Source organism: Fringilla coelebs (genome assembly GCF_963513975.1).
Source record: "Fringilla coelebs genome assembly, chromosome: 9".
Taxonomy (NCBI): domain Eukaryota; kingdom Metazoa; phylum Chordata; class Aves; order Passeriformes; family Fringillidae; genus Fringilla; species Fringilla coelebs.
Window position 1 is genome coordinate 21,442,816 of NC_140067.1, and position 16,636 is coordinate 21,459,451.

General features: G+C 37.4%; 1 protein-coding gene across 4 annotated transcripts in view; it reads right to left on the reverse strand.

The window, feature by feature from the left end:
• The window catches only part of CAMSAP2 (calmodulin regulated spectrin associated protein family member 2), a 79,837-nt gene that overhangs the window by 39,496 nt on the left and 23,705 nt on the right, over window positions 1–16,636 (reverse strand). For all 4 annotated transcript variants that reach the window (XR_014616403.1, XM_084211858.1, XM_084211857.1 and 1 more), the window contains exon 3: window positions 486–647. Coding sequence is in view for 3 of the 4 variants with exons in the window: in XM_084211858.1 (XP_084067984.1) it covers window positions 486–647 (162 nt within the window). In the remaining variant the exon portion in view is untranslated. The remainder of the gene's footprint in view (window positions 1–485; window positions 648–16,636) is intronic.

Sequence of the window (16,636 nt, forward strand, 5' to 3'; positions counted from 1 at the left end):
ACATTGTACAAACTAACCTTTCCCTTATTATGCTCAGTCACATTTGATTAACAGGGTGTCCTTGTCACTTGATTTGATTATGCACTGAAGGTAGATCACTTCAAGCAAGATGTGTTCAAACAAACAGAATACCTTTGGGTTTAAATCATGACAAAGTACACAATGAGATGACAACTTATTAAGAGCCAAAAAGAGACCCTTGAGTGGGCACTGCGGCATCTCAACATGACAGTGACACCTGAGGTATCATATGTAGTATATATTCCAGCATTAATTTAGACTTCCCATTTATTTGGTTCACATATGTTTAACTTATTTCTGCAGACTTTTCTTTTTATATTCCATAAACATTAGATGTAGGAACAGTCTCTATCAGAACAGTCCTGATATACCTACATACACATATACACATCCTAGCCTCTCATCTCTAATTGAATTATACAGATAACAAAGAAAACCCCAGCTTGCTTTTCCAGCACTCATACCTTGTTTATCCAGTACATGACAGCATCCTCAATGTCATAGGGTACCTCTGTAGCTTGGAAGAAGGTTGAGTACTGCTGAGTGCACGCGATGACTTTCTCGACGCTGATCATCTCCACAGTGTAAGCCATCATGAGCGTGTCGATCATGGCCAGGTGAGCACTCTACAGCGACAAACACCAGCATTGATCAGTTTGAAAATCAACAGATCTTTCTTATGTACTGCTTCTGAACATAGCCACATACATGGAAAGACCAAAACTGTGAATGCTATATGTTTTCTGTCTGGTTGTTAGTTTTAAATGAAAAGCAAATGAAAACAAATATAACAGACTTGGGAACAGATTAAATTGAGAATTAAAATAACTTCTGTAAAAAAAAATAACACCAAACTTAAAGAATTAAAAGTGAACAGAATAAGCAAGTTTAATGAATGATTCAAACATCACATCACTTTTAAGAGAGCTAAAGAGATCTTTTAAATTTGTCATCATAGCGAAACCAAACGCCCCTGTCTGATCAATGTTATTTGTACTGGAAATAAAAGCTGGAACTTGGGGATTGCTAAACAATCGTCATTGTCATGAAAATGCTGCATTAATATGTGAAAGTTCATCTATATTTAAAGTCCTAATCCAGGAAGAAAATGTGATTATAGTAATCTTTAGTAAAAACCCAACAAAATGGTAGAAAAGTGTCTATCTTTCTTCTAGTAAACTAGTTATGTTATGCAGATGTAAGGTAGGTGCCACAGTTATAGGTACTCAACTAGATTTTAAATAATTTATCTTCTGTATAAAAGAGGAGGTACATTTCTTCTGGTGTAATATATTGAAAGACAATGGCTATTTCACAGTTTGTAATAGTTCAAAATCATCAAAGAATTCCCCAACCCCATCCAGTAACAAAAAACCCCGGATAACAAGGATTTACATTAGATTCTTGTGATTGAATAACAAAATGATGGTGGCTTTTAGAGGCAGTGCTTACAGCTAAACACATTTCCTTCTGCTTCATGATAAGAAAAACAGAAACAGCTTTCTAAGTATTAAGCAAGATTTCCCATGGATCAGAACAATTTCCAAAGACAGTATTTTTAAAACACTGTCTTTAAACACAGCTCACAAAGATCCCCAACACTTGTTAACACCACCACTTCAATACTATAAAAAATATTCATATAAACATCTCACAAGGTAGCTGTAACAGCCATGGTAACAGCAATGAAAAACATGAGTCACACAGCAATATGCTGTCTAATCATCACAGTTAAGGTAGTTCATGCACATCACTTATTCCAGAATTCCCAGCAGGAAAAGGAACAGATCCAGGTTCTGTGCTGCTCCTGGTGTTTGTGTCATCAATGAAAGTGATCATGCTGACCTCAGAAGCAGGCAGCAGCATGTACTGCAGCAGTTAAGTTGCTTTGTTTCACAAAGAAGGCAAACTACACTTATAAAACATTCACAAAACTGAAGCTGACAGCCAGCTATCCTGGGACAAGTCTGGACCCTGGGTATGGCCTGAGAGCCCTTTCTGCCAGAGTCCATCTCTGTTCCCAGCAGCAGCAGCACAGCTGGGCAAGGAACCAGCATCTCCTCACTGCCGCCACCACTGATGGACTCAGTTTGAATACGCCTTAGTTTTTATGCCTTAGGAGCTTACTTACAGCCCTTTATGGACAAACACTGATACAAGCTCCTAGGTGAATGAGGGAAAGTGCTGGGCAGCTGAATCTTGCCATTTGAAGTACTTCAGAAGGGAAAGGGTATTGCCTGTGTGCAGCCTCATGAGGAGCCTGCAGCCCAGCGAGCAGAGTAGCAATGCTTTACAGGGATGCACGAGCCACTCCTCTGCTGGCCCAGCAGTGCAGTGCAGAGGGAGGTCCAAACCATAAACTGTGAGTACAGTCCCCCAAATCCTTGTGGGGGATTGCAGAGCCTGGGACAGCCACAGAAACCCATGCAGTCCTGGTAAGAGCTCCCAGCAAACTGGTGAAAGGTAGTTTAGCACACGCAACACACAGCAAAGAAGGGAAGATCTGGATCATCTCTGACACTTGGGGTGACTGCTCCAATAATCTTTCCTTGCTATATCTTCCCTAGTCTGAATGCCACCTGGGTTAAAACCTTGTGCTATTTTCAGACTGTTTTCAGAGCCTTCCCCCAAAAATAAAAAGGAGACATTAAAACAGCAAGAAAATACTGGATTTGCTTTTTAAGAGGAGGTAGTGCACAGAAGTGTGTTTTCCAGCCAGATGTAAGAGTGGCCTCATAGAGAACGCTCCCGCGAGGAGTCATCGATCACACTGCCTGCACAAGGGAATTCTTTCCACCCTTTACTCCCTGCCTGTGGGAAGGACACTGCCTTCCATGTGAGGTCTGACAACAAAGGAAGCTCCCAGAAGTGTGAAAGCAGCATCTTCCTGCCCAGCTGTTGATCCATAAGTAGTGCTCTGGCTACTACACCTGTGCTCTGAAACCAGCCTGCAAGAAAAACCACCACTGAGCTCCCCAGAGGGAACTTAGTAGCCTTCACCTCCCATGCTGGATCATCACCTTCTCTAGAAAACATGAAGTTTTTTTTCTCTGGAAAATCCTACTAAGTGGATTGCCAGTGGAGAGAGAAAGCCACTGAAGTGTTGCTTGAACTGACAATATGCTCAATACATTATAAATACATTATAAAAAGTAAATTATTTACAATCAGTTAACTTGAGTCTCATTTTCAATGCTTCTAGTGAATCATTAATGAAGTGCAAACTACTTAAACAAATAGAGGGAAGAATGACCTTAGATAGTAATTTGTACTATCAAAACTAAGTGTAATAAACTTTTACCAACACTGCCTAGATCCATGTCACAATCTTTATTGCTTGCATGCAAGCAATCAAATACAAGCATCTTCAGTCTCAGAAGTGACTCCAAGTTATTTTGTTTATAATCCAGGCAGGACACTCAGAAGACTTTTAAAAAACAGTAAATAATGAAAAGAAGAATGAATATTATCCTGAGAAACAAACAATGAATTGCCACTTTTTTAAGCTAGCAAAAATCAAACTTTTGATTTTATAAATAGTTTCTTTACTAATGGAAATATTTAAAACTAGTAACATATATGGATTTATTCCCCTAGAATATTGCAAGCAACCAAATAAACATATAGAATAATTTATATTTAAAATAGCTGTTTGTTTAGTTTGGTTTGTTTGCTGGGTTTTTTTAAAAGAAATTACAAAAAGAACGAGAAAACTATTTAATTGCACATAAAGCCCTACTGGTTTTCTTGCCATTTATTCTGGGAAGAGCAGACAAGCTGCATTCTTTTACATATCTTCATTACTGTGCTCAATAAGAAAGAGTAAACTAAAAACTGCACTATAAAAATAGCAGCCTACTCTTCCAAATACAGGTTTTGTCAAGATAGCTGCTGAAGTTCTGTAAAAAATCCCAAGTTTTAAGAAATTCTGTTGATAGTAATAATGTTCTGATTTTTTTTTTCTAGTCAGACCTGCAGCTGAGTGAATTATGCAAGGAAGAAACATTTTACATCTGAGAGAGAACCAGAAACCACTTTGAGCTGGGCAGAAACCAGAAGCAGCCGCTCAGCAATGTCTTCTTTCTCTAGACAAACCTGGACTCAACGCCTGAGGAAGTGCCCAGGAGCAGCTGACAACTGAGATGAAGGCAGTACATTAAATTTTGGTGTTTTTTTCTGAGGTGGCACCATTCAGATACACAGCCTAAAAAACCCAGGCAGGATTTTCATGCTGTCACATACCTCCCACATCCAGAATTGCAGCAAGGCATAAGTAAAGATGTACAAGTCCAAAAAAGAAAAATCATTTTAAAGAAATAATTTTAAACACTGCCCCCCCCCATGGTAACATAAAATTATACGAAACCATTAGAGAAATAAATTTTTAAAAAGTCAAGATCAACACAGCAGCATTGAACAACACAGGAAATAATACACTTTTCCCATAAGTGTTATGCAGAGATTTGGTTTAAGCCAATTTGATTGCTTCACTACAATGGTGCAAAGTAATAAAGCCTTAAATAGAACACAAAAATATATTAAAAAATACAAAATGCTAGATTCTTAGAGGTATTTTATTTTCTAAGACACAAATGTGCTTTTGTCTTCCCCAGCTACAGCCTGCAAAGAGCACAAGAGTTTTAACTTACTAATCTTAACAATCTCATGTAATTACTGGTTAGTTTCTGCCCTGTAATGTAGGTTCCACAGCTTTTCATTCTACTGCTAAATAGTTCAATAAGAAGCTTACAGAAGAAAAATTATTCTGAGAATGGCTGCTAATGCTTTCCTGTCTGCCTAACATTTGATTAGCGAGCTTTCTTCACCTCCATTGAAGAACTGAAAACAACTAAAAAGTGCACTAAGCAAAAGGTGTATATGATACTGTACACACAGACACTTATGGATAAATACCACAAATTACAGACAGCTCCTACATTGTTACCTGGTACTAAGGATATTTCTTATATTCCATTAAATGATACTGAGGTCAGGAGCTCCCTTTTGTACTCCCTCTTTAGGAAAAGTATAGACAAACTCATTTCCCACTACAGTACTTGAAGAAAGGGGAAGAAAAAAAACGGAGGATATAATTATTACCCTCATGCTAAATAGAAATAAATAATTAATTCACTGTTTCCTGGAGATTTTTCTTGTAATGAAGTCCCCTGAAGAAGTTAGTTTTGCTCTGTTTGATGATTTTTGGATGCAATTCTTCTCTAGCCTCCCACAGTACTTATACTTAGCACAACCCTAAAATAAGCCCAACTGTCTAGTTAGTCTTGTCCTGCAAGGGAATGATCATGCTGAATTACCTCCTTGCTGCACTGCCACCAAGAACAAGGGCTTGACTCTCATAGGAGGCTTACTCAGCAAGAACAGGCATTACTGAGTCATGCTAAGCACATTGAGACAGGTTCAGCAATGCAGAAGGAATGGTTTTTGCTTTCAGTATTTTTATAGCCTTCTCTATTTGATTAACCTTTTAAATTTAGTAACCTATCATATGAATATATATATTAAGAGATCATTGTTGGGCTGACTATACACATCTGGCACAGGAAACATAATTCACTTCTATAAAAAGGATTTCTCAGGTACAGATATTGGCTGTGTTAAGCATTTTGATAGCACTTACAAGCTTGACCTAAGATTTCCTCATAATGCTCGTTAGGGAGCTTCATAATTTGATTTACTAACTCAATCCTAACTAAATACCTAACAGAGACTCCCAGATTTTCTGGATGACATAACCAAGCGAGACTTTGACCTACTCACAACACACACTGGAATCAAGAACCAGCAAATGGTGTTTATCTCATTATTTGAATTTTGACTTATTTTATAGTTTCACATGATCTACTTTGAATTTTTTTACATATACTTAGCAATTGCAAGTTGCCTGTTCTTATTTACTGGGAGAACCAAGTGCCTAATGCTAAAAACCACAAAGGCACTGCAGTGTCTTTATGCTAAGAACTCCAAGTTTTAAAGATAAATCCTGGTAGTTAGATAGTTTTAACTAAAGTAAGAAAGTATCACAGGATAACTGGTAAGACAGTTAAACACATTTCAACAAGTAAATAGCAAGAGACTCAAATTTCCCAGAGGACTTTGTTTTTGCAGATAATTCGGGATTTTTCTAGAATATATTGTCAAATCCTGTCCAGATAAAACAACCCAAAAATCTCTTACAAAAATTATTTATGTGCATTGTCTCCCTGCTCTAATGCTGGCTCAAACCGAGAACAATTGTATTGTATTAATTGTATTAAATATAATCTGAATGTCTTATTTTCAAGCAAGCTCCACTACTCTTTGAAGAACACAGGAATGTGAAAAAGAAAAACAAAGCTTTGTCTTATCCATATATCAAAAAAAGTAGTTCCCTCTCTCAGACTCACTCATACCTGCATAGGAATGACATTAAAACCACTGGTTTAACTTCTCTGGCAGCTCAGCTAACACCTGCAGAGGCACTTATCACCAGGAAGCATCAAAGCATATTCATCTCAGAACATCTGCTGAAGGAACCCAGCCTTAGGAGTGCTGGAGAACTACCACTTCCTCATGGACAAGGAGGAGCAGTGGCAAGACAAGGCAGATTTCTACAGAACTTGGGGTGAAGAGGTCAGGGTTGGGTGACAGGTTGGGTTCTATTGTATAGAAGTACATAAGAGGGAAAGTTTGGTAAAGAAAAAAAGAGGCAAAGGTCTCAAAATAAAATTAATGTGTAGGGCTGAGGCATTAATCCATGGAGATGAGACTGGAAAAGGAAACAGGGATGTCTTCTCCAGGGCATGAAGCACTGAGCCTCAGCATCCTGCAAGCCCTACTGACAAAGCCTCCCTGAGCCACAGCTCAGTCTGGGGTCAGAGCAGACTACTTCTGAAACTTTACAGCACACACTTCTAGTTCATCTGTTTGACAGTTAAATATTGACAGCCAGTTCTGAATGGCAGCTTTTTTAGCCCAGGTAACTGATATCACATGCTTTCTGACTTACCTGCATTTCAGTTTTGCCTTTTTTTTTTCTTTTATTTATTTTGGGATCAAACTAGTTAGTTACTCACACTCATTATCTCACAATCTTTAGAAGGTTTAAAGACTTGAATGAACGTAAAATGCCCATTTGATAAAAGGCATGCAATCAACTAGATATTACAATAGTAATTTACTAAAAAAACACCTGAAGTAATACAGAGCATGATATTTCACGTAATTCTCAACATTTAACAAATCTACAGCCTTGGTTTCTGATGAACTGAATTGTAATAATGAGCTTTTCTGCACATAGTACTAATGATGCTTTAATTGCAGTGATGAATAGTACAATACACTGGTTTGTTCAATTAGTTTCAGAAACTGAATGCTCAATATCATTATGTTTGTAAAAAAAGTAAACAAAAAGATACTGCTTTTCTACAAGAGAGGAGATGAAGTTATCTGGGGTTCTTCCCTCATTTCTCAAACTAAATGAGGATCAAAATAGGGCAAAATTATCAATGGAAATGTCCAACTGAATTCCACACAGTTCTGGGGCTGGCCTGCCTGGGTATGTTTTTAATATTCTACTCAGTTTCCTCAGGAAATGTGCCTCCCAGCTGGAACTTGTGTAAAGACACTTGTCACAATATAAAACTGGAAATATCGACTTAAATTCTCCAGGAAGGCATTTTAAGAACAACTTTAGTTATAAACAAGATATTTGGCGTGTTTTGTTGCAAAAACCATCTTTGGTTTTGAGAGTTACCATCCTTCTTGGTCCAAATTTGTATTTTTATAATGGATGGAGGAAATGTGTATTGTTTAGCACCTTAGATACAGAAAAAAAAATGTAGTATTGAAGCTAATGCCCCTAACATGTAAGCATCCAAGACTCAGGGACAGCTTCATTCTCTCACACGTCAAATATCACCGTATTTTTACAAAACTCCTGCTGAAGAACCTTTGAAAAGCTTCTGTGGTTCTTGCTAAATTGCTGATACACAAACATCTATTTTAAACATGAGAATCTTTGTTAGGCTTAGCTTTCTTTGGTAATCTAGCAAAATATTGGTTTAAGAAATCAAAACATGCATGTTCATCTCAACATGCTATCTTCAAAAAGAAGAAAACTAGTTTCAATTTTCATGTGAGAACATAATATGACATCTTCCTGCATTTGCATATGAACAGGCTCCTGATAATTCCCTTGCTGTTTCTTTATTAACCATACAAGGGCAAAGAAATAAGGTCATCACATTCATTACTGTAATGGCAATTACATTAAGGATAGGAGTTATTTGGCCTTTTCTTCAAAGGTTTTTAGGAATACCACATTTATAGACCATAGCACAGCACAGTAAGACATGAGAGGGAAATTGACCCAGACAAAAATTTTCTGCTAAAATAACAGCCAAGGTCAAAAGAAATTTCCTAGTTTTCTACTTGAAATGAACCCTATCAGCAGTGTTAAATAATTAAAACAGACACACGAAATTATACTGATCACAAGAAATCTGTTTCTCTATGGCTGTTAACGTAGTAAAACCTTGCAAGTGACAAGCTGCTGACTAATAGCATTACTAAATCAGACAGCTGACCAACACTTTTTCATCTACTTATTAAAGGATTAGGACAGGCCAGCCACAACAGTGGCTGCTAAACAAGGATATGGCCTACAGTGATGTTATAGCAGAAGTAGGAAAGGTACTTCATGGTTGTTTCAATAAACATATTCAAAAGTGTTTTCACTTGTTTGGTTAATCTGGACTAAACACCAAACTTTAGGACAGATCTTGAACCTCTGAAGGAGAGTATTGGTTCTTCAGAGAAAGACTCTTACATATGCACACACAGGTGTAAAACAACTGCTTTACTGTAAAATTTAAGATCTGTTATTTCATTGTTCAAAGCAACTGTACTAAGGAATACACTTTACTCTTAAGAAAGAGCAATCTGTGTGCCCTCATAGAGATCATGCTGCACCAATAATCCTTTTTAATAGATTACTTGGACTGAGGATGTCCACTTCATCTACCGCAGCAGATTTTTGCAGGACATCTGGCAGTAGTCTCCATCACATAAGCTTCTGCTAAGCACAGGGTCATACCTAGGCTCTGTCTGCATCAGGAACTGCTGCAGCCCAACAGGAGCAGATTGGTACCAGGAAAGAGTTTTGCTGAGGACAGCATACCTACAAGAAGGACTGCACTTGCCAACTATCACTACTTAAAAAAAAAAAAATCTGGAATTCAAGCAGCACACTAATAAGGCAGTGGATTGTCTTTCTATCAGCACTTCACAGAATTGGGAAGGTTGATGACATAGTAACTAAAGCTTTTCTTGAAAGTTGCTTTGGTAAAGGCATGAAAAGTGGTTATCAATGTGATATCATCTTCAGGTACAATTTCTTAAAGAAAACTTTCTTTTGAAAAATGAAATAGAAAATTAGCTTGTAGCCTGTGCACAGAAAATATTAAAATGTTTTACCCAAAGGATTAATATAGAACAGGAGACCAAGGTGAACTAGAGGCTACTTCTTAGTAAACTGGAGAGCAAGGTAAAACGGTGTCCACTCTCATCCTTCACAAGTATCTGTTTGTGAACCAGCACTTTCAGGGCACAGAAATGAATTGGAAAGTCTCCTTCCTCCACCTCTTTGATAATGAAAAAACTGCCAGTTCATAAGTCTTTTTAAAGATTAAAACAATAAACCACACAATCGTGTTCTCATTCCTCATGCATTTTTGGTTTATAATGTTATTATTCTGGGATGTGTTGCATAATTAGTGGCTCTTGAAACAGTGAAGTCAGCTGCAGCAGTAACTTAATCACATTGTAGTAAACAACCATTTTCTTAGGCAAAACATCCCTCCCCCTATTCTCCCCAACTAAGGCAAGCTGAGTAAAAGAGCATGGTGATAAATGAAACAAAACGGAGAAACCAGCTGAAGAGAAAATCACAAGGTAGAAACAGGAAAACTGCTAACTCTTATCCTTTATTTTCCAAATAATTACTTAAGATGGTAACAACTAGATTGTAAGTATTTTCTTTGCTTATAAGAATACCAATAAGTACCAAAAGTATTATTTGAAACCTTGTGCCACAAGCACAAGATATGTCATTGCATGCTGGCCAGAAACCACACAAGCCCTTCAGAAGATGAAACCTTTCCTTTGGCAAAAGCAGTGAGCCCCATACACGAACCTCACCTTGTTAATTGGAAAGAAGGGAGAAGATGAATGGAGGGAAAGAGCTGGGAAGTATTTTATAGCTGTCCTTAAACAAGGGATTCAGAGACCACCAGCTGTAAACATGGATAGTACCCACAGTGCCACGCACGGATCAGTGCAGCCCCGTGCAAGATTCAGGCAGTTCCATTGATTCTCAGCATTGTTTCATCAGCCAAAAGTGTAAAACCACCAAACAAATATCTCTACTGGGCAGTCTGGCTGTTGAACATTTGGAGGAACTGAAAACAGGGTTTGTTTTTTTTTTTTATGAGGTGGAAAAGAAGCTGGTATAAGCATTGAGGAATGACATCCAGCCAGGCCAAAATCCCTGGAGAGGTACTGCTGCAAGAAATTAACTGATGGCTTTTCTGACTGGACTGAGTAAAGCAAAGAAAAGTAGAAATTGTTGTTTTCCATTTTTTTCTTAATTTCTAAATGCCTTATTTTGCTCTGTGTTTCATGTCTGTGGGTTGTTTGGGTTTTTTCCAAACCTCCTTCTCATTAAAATTAGAAATTGCCTGACATCTGTTCTTTCTTTTCAAGCATCCAAATTCTGAAATCCCATAATCCGTAAATGGGAAAGGACGATTACTGAGAAACTTGGCTGAACTACATGTGAGACACATTATGGGATGTTTCAGCAATCAATTTAAAATCATTGGCTTCAAGTGTGTTCTTTCAGAATTGCAGGCAGTATCTGTATCTGATGTTACCTAAAATACTCAAAGGAAAATTTCATCAAACATAAAAAGCTGGCTGTCTGCATAGGCAAGTCAATCTGTAGTATTTGAAAAAGAAAAACAATCAATACTGTGATAGAACAAGAATGGGCACTATTAGAAAAGCTGGTATGCAGTTCTCACTGAAGAAGAAATATCACAGGACATGTGTTATTGGTCACAGCTAACAGGCAGGATATATTTCAGTATCTACCTGATCATCCAGACATATGACAAGCCCAAATCAGTAAGGAATTTTGCCAACGAAAATTCTTACCATGTACATTATAGATATGAAAGACCATGCAGAACTTTATATTAAACATGAAAATTTGTCAATATTTTAAAATGTACTTCAAAACATAGTTTAGATAATTTAGGGTTTGCTTAGAAATGTTAATTATTCATACTTAGACACAGAACAGTTGCTATTTTCAGACATATTCCAAATTATGATTATTTCAAGTTCTGTGTTGGATACATATGGACACACATCAAGCAAGACAAGAGGTACTATAAAAGCCCAAGAATGAACCCAGGCCAGAAGAATGCCAAGCCTACAGAATGTACACGTGATTTCTCCCTGAACAGATGGCTCTGTGGTATTTTGGATTCCAGTAAATAATGTGTACTCTGTGTATATAATGCAGCTGCAGGGGATATATTGATTTAATTCATTATTTTATTACCCCACAATAGATTAAAGGTGTGGGTATAGATCTGGGGTATCTCATGAGTGAAAAACTACTTCACAATCTTATAGTTATTGATGCAGAACAATCACACATGCACCTGTAATCCTCACTTAAATAAAGTTTCACTTCAGAAAGACAATTTTATATGTTCACATTGCTGCAAAGAAAAAGGACAAATACAAAGACTATTAGGATAAACTGTCAAGAATATTCACATTAGTACCCATACTTTCTGTTGTGTCTGGAACTCTTCCCATTCATCCTCTTTCCACTTGGATGCAAAACAAATACTAACCATCAAAGAGTGTATGGTGTAACACTTACTACATCATTTGGATAGTTCAAAAGGCATTATCAAATCCAAACCAGAGAAAATGCTTAATACAAGTTGCCCATACTGAAGAAAAACCAAGACAAAACAAAATCAGTTTTGCATGTCCAAAGAAGCACAAAGAGACTCAACTAGAGCAGCTACTACAGACAAGAGGAACATGAACACCCCTCACTTCTTTCCTTTTATTACAGCCTGCAACTCCTTTGTGCCGTGGCAGGATGTGCAGCCCCCCAGCGGGAAAGGTGCTCCCAGCTCCGTGCCCCAGGCAGGCTGAGCAGCACAGTGGGACTGTGTGCTGTGTGCTGGGACAGGCTGCAGCAGGAAGCCCTGGGAAGAGAGGGGGCTGCTCAGACCCCCATTCCAGAGCCACACTGCCCTACCTCATTGATGCAGGGCACCAATTTTGAGCTATATTATATCACACTAATACTATAACTATACTGAAGAGATACTACTGAAAAACCCTGGAGACAGTCAGGACACAGCTTCGACCCAATTGGCCAATGAATCCAAACAACCCTCTCCAATTAACAAATCACTCTCAGTAAACAATCTCCATAACACATTCCACATGTGCCATACAAAAGGAGCAGTGAGTAGAGATAAGAACTGTTTTCTTCTCTGAGATTCTCACTGCCTTCCCTAGGAAAAATCTTGGGAAAGAGAATTATGTCTCCCTCTGTTCAGAGAATGTGAATACCACACTACCTGAAAGCTACAATGATGAAATGGTGCAAAATAAAGAAAGGGTATGGTAATAGTGATTCTTCAAACTTTTTACTTGGGTACTCTTTAAAATACTTCTATCACTGATTAACATGACCTTTGCAATGACTTTTGAATTAATCCCTAACTGACTATACTAGGATTCTCTTCACATAAACTACAGATTCTTTTGGCAATGTGATTTATCAATGACTGACTATAGAAGTTATTTTGAATGCTGTCTTCATCTTAACCCTACATTCCAAATGTCTTATTTCCCTTCTTGTAGGTCTGGCTCAGTAACTCTCACATTTGTTTACATACCCACATTTACACACCAATATGTCTATAGGAATGACATGTCAGAGTGGCTTTGAATACACACAGCAAATGATGTTTGCAACAGGCCTTCATGAGAATGAATCAGTCATTCAAACAGCATTATCCCTTTGAGATATGAACAAAACAGCTTGTCACATTTAGAAACTAATGCCATGCTTTTGCCAGAGTTCCAGGACTGCAAATGAAGATGGCACTTGGGCTTTTCCTAGCTTTCCAATGTTTGGTACTGCCAGTAATTTTTAAAAACTTTTCTTCATGCACAGTTAAATATATAAATAATATCCTCAATTCCATTTCTATAGATTCTAATATCAGTATTAAAAATTGGGTTTTTAAATAGATCAGTTTTATAGAAAAATCAACCATTACAAACACCAGCCATTTGCTTAATAAGTCCAGTTCAGCTCTTTATATTTTATGTATATATATTATGACCTTTTCATTCCTCTGTTGCCCTGATCCAACATTAAAAGTTGCCGTTACGTCCTTGTATTTCAACAAGACACTGGATGAAACAAGTTAAATTCCCTTCTAATTACTGATAAATAATGTACTGTCTAGTACTGAATGCATTCATATTTGCAAATATAATGCTATATATACTTATGATAAAACGTGCTGCTAGGTGAGACAAAGACAAACAATTCTTTCACATAAATAAATAATTAATAGATACATACATAGGCCTGGTTTTATAGTCTTCTCACTCAGCCTCCACATTTTTTCCTGCATTTGATTAATTTAATAAACATTTCACTGAAATAGTAAGCAGCCCTACCTTTTAAGCACTATGTACTGCATTCTGACATTCATGACAGGGGAAAACGAGTGACCCACCAAGCTTTCCACTTTCACCTCAAGCCCTCATTAATCTTTGTGTGTGTGTGTGTATATATATATATATATATATGTGTGTGTGTGTGTGTGTGTGTGTGTGTGTGAGCATTCAAACTGCTTATGCAAATGCAATAAATTGCATCCTCTAAAAAGGCATCTGAAATATGTAAAAGAATGCAAAACAGTTTTGGTAAATATAAGCCTACAGTAACATGCTTTTTCACAGCAGCAAGTACAGAAGTTACATAATGTTAAAAGTTCAATTAAAAGCTCTATGTTGTTCCCATACTTTTCTTCAGTATTTTCCTGCTCCAATATCCATTATTTTGGTCCCAGAAATTATGACAAAAAAGTAGGAGATAATGGCATGTCTAGTTGCCAACAAATTAACAGTGTATTATTTTAATCTGTAAAGCACCATGTATCCGGATGCTGTTGCAAGAAGCAGAGGAGGAGTGGTGGGAGTTACACTGTGGGAGAAAAAAAATTATCCCCATTCTGGAAGAAGATATTCCCAGCAATAAGGCTTTATCACATCATGCCTACACACAGATCTGGAAGTCTCTGCTTTATTGGGATTGTCACAGATTGATGATGTCCTTTTGACAATAACAGAAGCACTTTGGGGAAACACCTCCAAGCACTTGGCTGTGATTATCTTTTAGTAACAGGAAGGTGAAGAGTGGGAAGAAGTTAAGTTGCTCTGTATCAGCGATGCTTTGTGAATTGATGAACTCTGAGCTACAGCCTCTGGAGAAACTTCCTTCCTCTCACCCAGCCATCACTCCAAGTCCCCTTGAAGATCCAGCTCCTCTCCTAGACCCTCTAATCTCTCACATTTTTTTCTCAGACCTGCATCCTGAAGGCCTCCTTGAACTATTCTCAGTATGTGCTGCCTCAGGAAGGAAGCTCATCAGAGTCCACAGCTATTTGGTCTGCACTTCAGCCTTCCCTTTGGCAAAGGAGTGAATTTGGCTCACTCTCCTCTAGTCCAGTAGCTATCTCCAATATGCTTGTAAGAACTTGTACAAGAAAGAATTTGTAAAATAAATAACCAGCTGAAGAGAGATATAGGCCATCCCTAAGTAGAACAAAAGACAAAACCAAAACGTCATTGAACTAGGATTAAACTTGCAAATTCAGATCATGTTTTAAATTCTTTTCAAAGAAGATTTGGGAAAGGTACAGAAGCAATGCAAAAACAGCAGTATATGCCATCAGGAAAACTAAAAGGAAAAATTAGTCAGCAGTTGTACTGGAAGAATGGGTAAGTATTTTTCCAGATAAAATAACTGCCAGGAAAAAAAACACAACCCACCATTTAGAAGACTATGATTTGGACAAGACAACAAAAGGGACAATATGGTCAAAATAGAATGCATTTTAGAGTAATATGAAAGCAGTCTTGCATGATTTATCCTTAATTTAGTCATCAAGATGGCAGCTTACATTACTTAAAAATAAATATGAACCAAGAGCTTCATACAGGGAAAAAGCAATCTAAGTGGCAGGAGAGACATGCAGTTATACCATTAAACACAGCGCCTTTTTAAGTGCCAACAGGCTTTTGTGCTGCTGTGCAAGGTTTCAGCCTTAAAAAGCCAGCTTGTAGCTCCTTTCTTTGATGACTGAGGACAGGGTGGGAAATACTGGCCTACAGAGAAATATCTCAATTTTGTTAGGAGTTAACATACTGACCTGCAAGCTCACACTAGTCGTGTGTTTCCCTTCTTTTAAAAGGGAGTTCTAATTCAGCCTTCTAGAAAATATATTAATTTTTGATAGTCTTTGGATTATCTGCAAGTCTGCCAATTTCATGCTTAACCTAAATCTTCATCTCAGTGTAGAGCAAACAGGGTAAGGAAAAAATGCCATGCTTTTAAAACTACAAAAGGATTAAAGAGGAGTAATCTATACACATTGAGCTATTCTTCCAATAAGTCTAAGAACACTGGGGACATCCCAAAAGATTAGAAGACACAAAACAATGGATTTTTTTTTTTGAGAGTCAACAGACAATACAAATAATTTTAATGCCCCAAATCCTTCTTCTGATCTCATGTAAAATAATTTCAGAGTCAACAAGCAGCTTGATTTATGTATGATAAATGAACACATGCCAATTTAAACATGAACAGAATATAAACCACTCTCTAAATGAACGTATAAATATAAGTGAAAAGTGCAAGACTTATTATGAGTGCAAGGCATCTAACTTGATACTAATACATTCTGATTAAAGAGACCTCTTAATGCTGGATACATTAAACTGATTTATAGTGCAGCCCTGAGCATAGAATCAGCAATGAATTGGTGAATTTTTCAAGAAACACCACATGAATGAGTTATCAGCTCAGCATCTCTTACTATTTTTACCAGGGGCCTAGAAGGAAAACTCATCACTGATCAGGGCTAAAGAAAAGGCAAAATTTGTGGGAAAATGATGAATGACAGGAGTAATCAGTTCCCCCTCTAAATTTGATAGGGTAAGAAGAGAAATAAGTCCCACAGAAACAGAATGTTCCACCTTAGCTGAAAAAAGGCAAGCTACAATAATCAGAAAGGTACTGCCTTCTCTAATAGGAAATAAAGGAAAGTTTTAAGTTGTTTAAGAAAAGGAACCTGAATTAATTGACACTACAGCCATAGCTATGATAAGAACATAAATGTGTTAAGTCATTAGATCTTGTTAGAACAAGGAAGGCTGTATTATTCTTCTCCTTCTCCCACCAGCAGTACAAGCCAATAATACCAAGGTACATGTA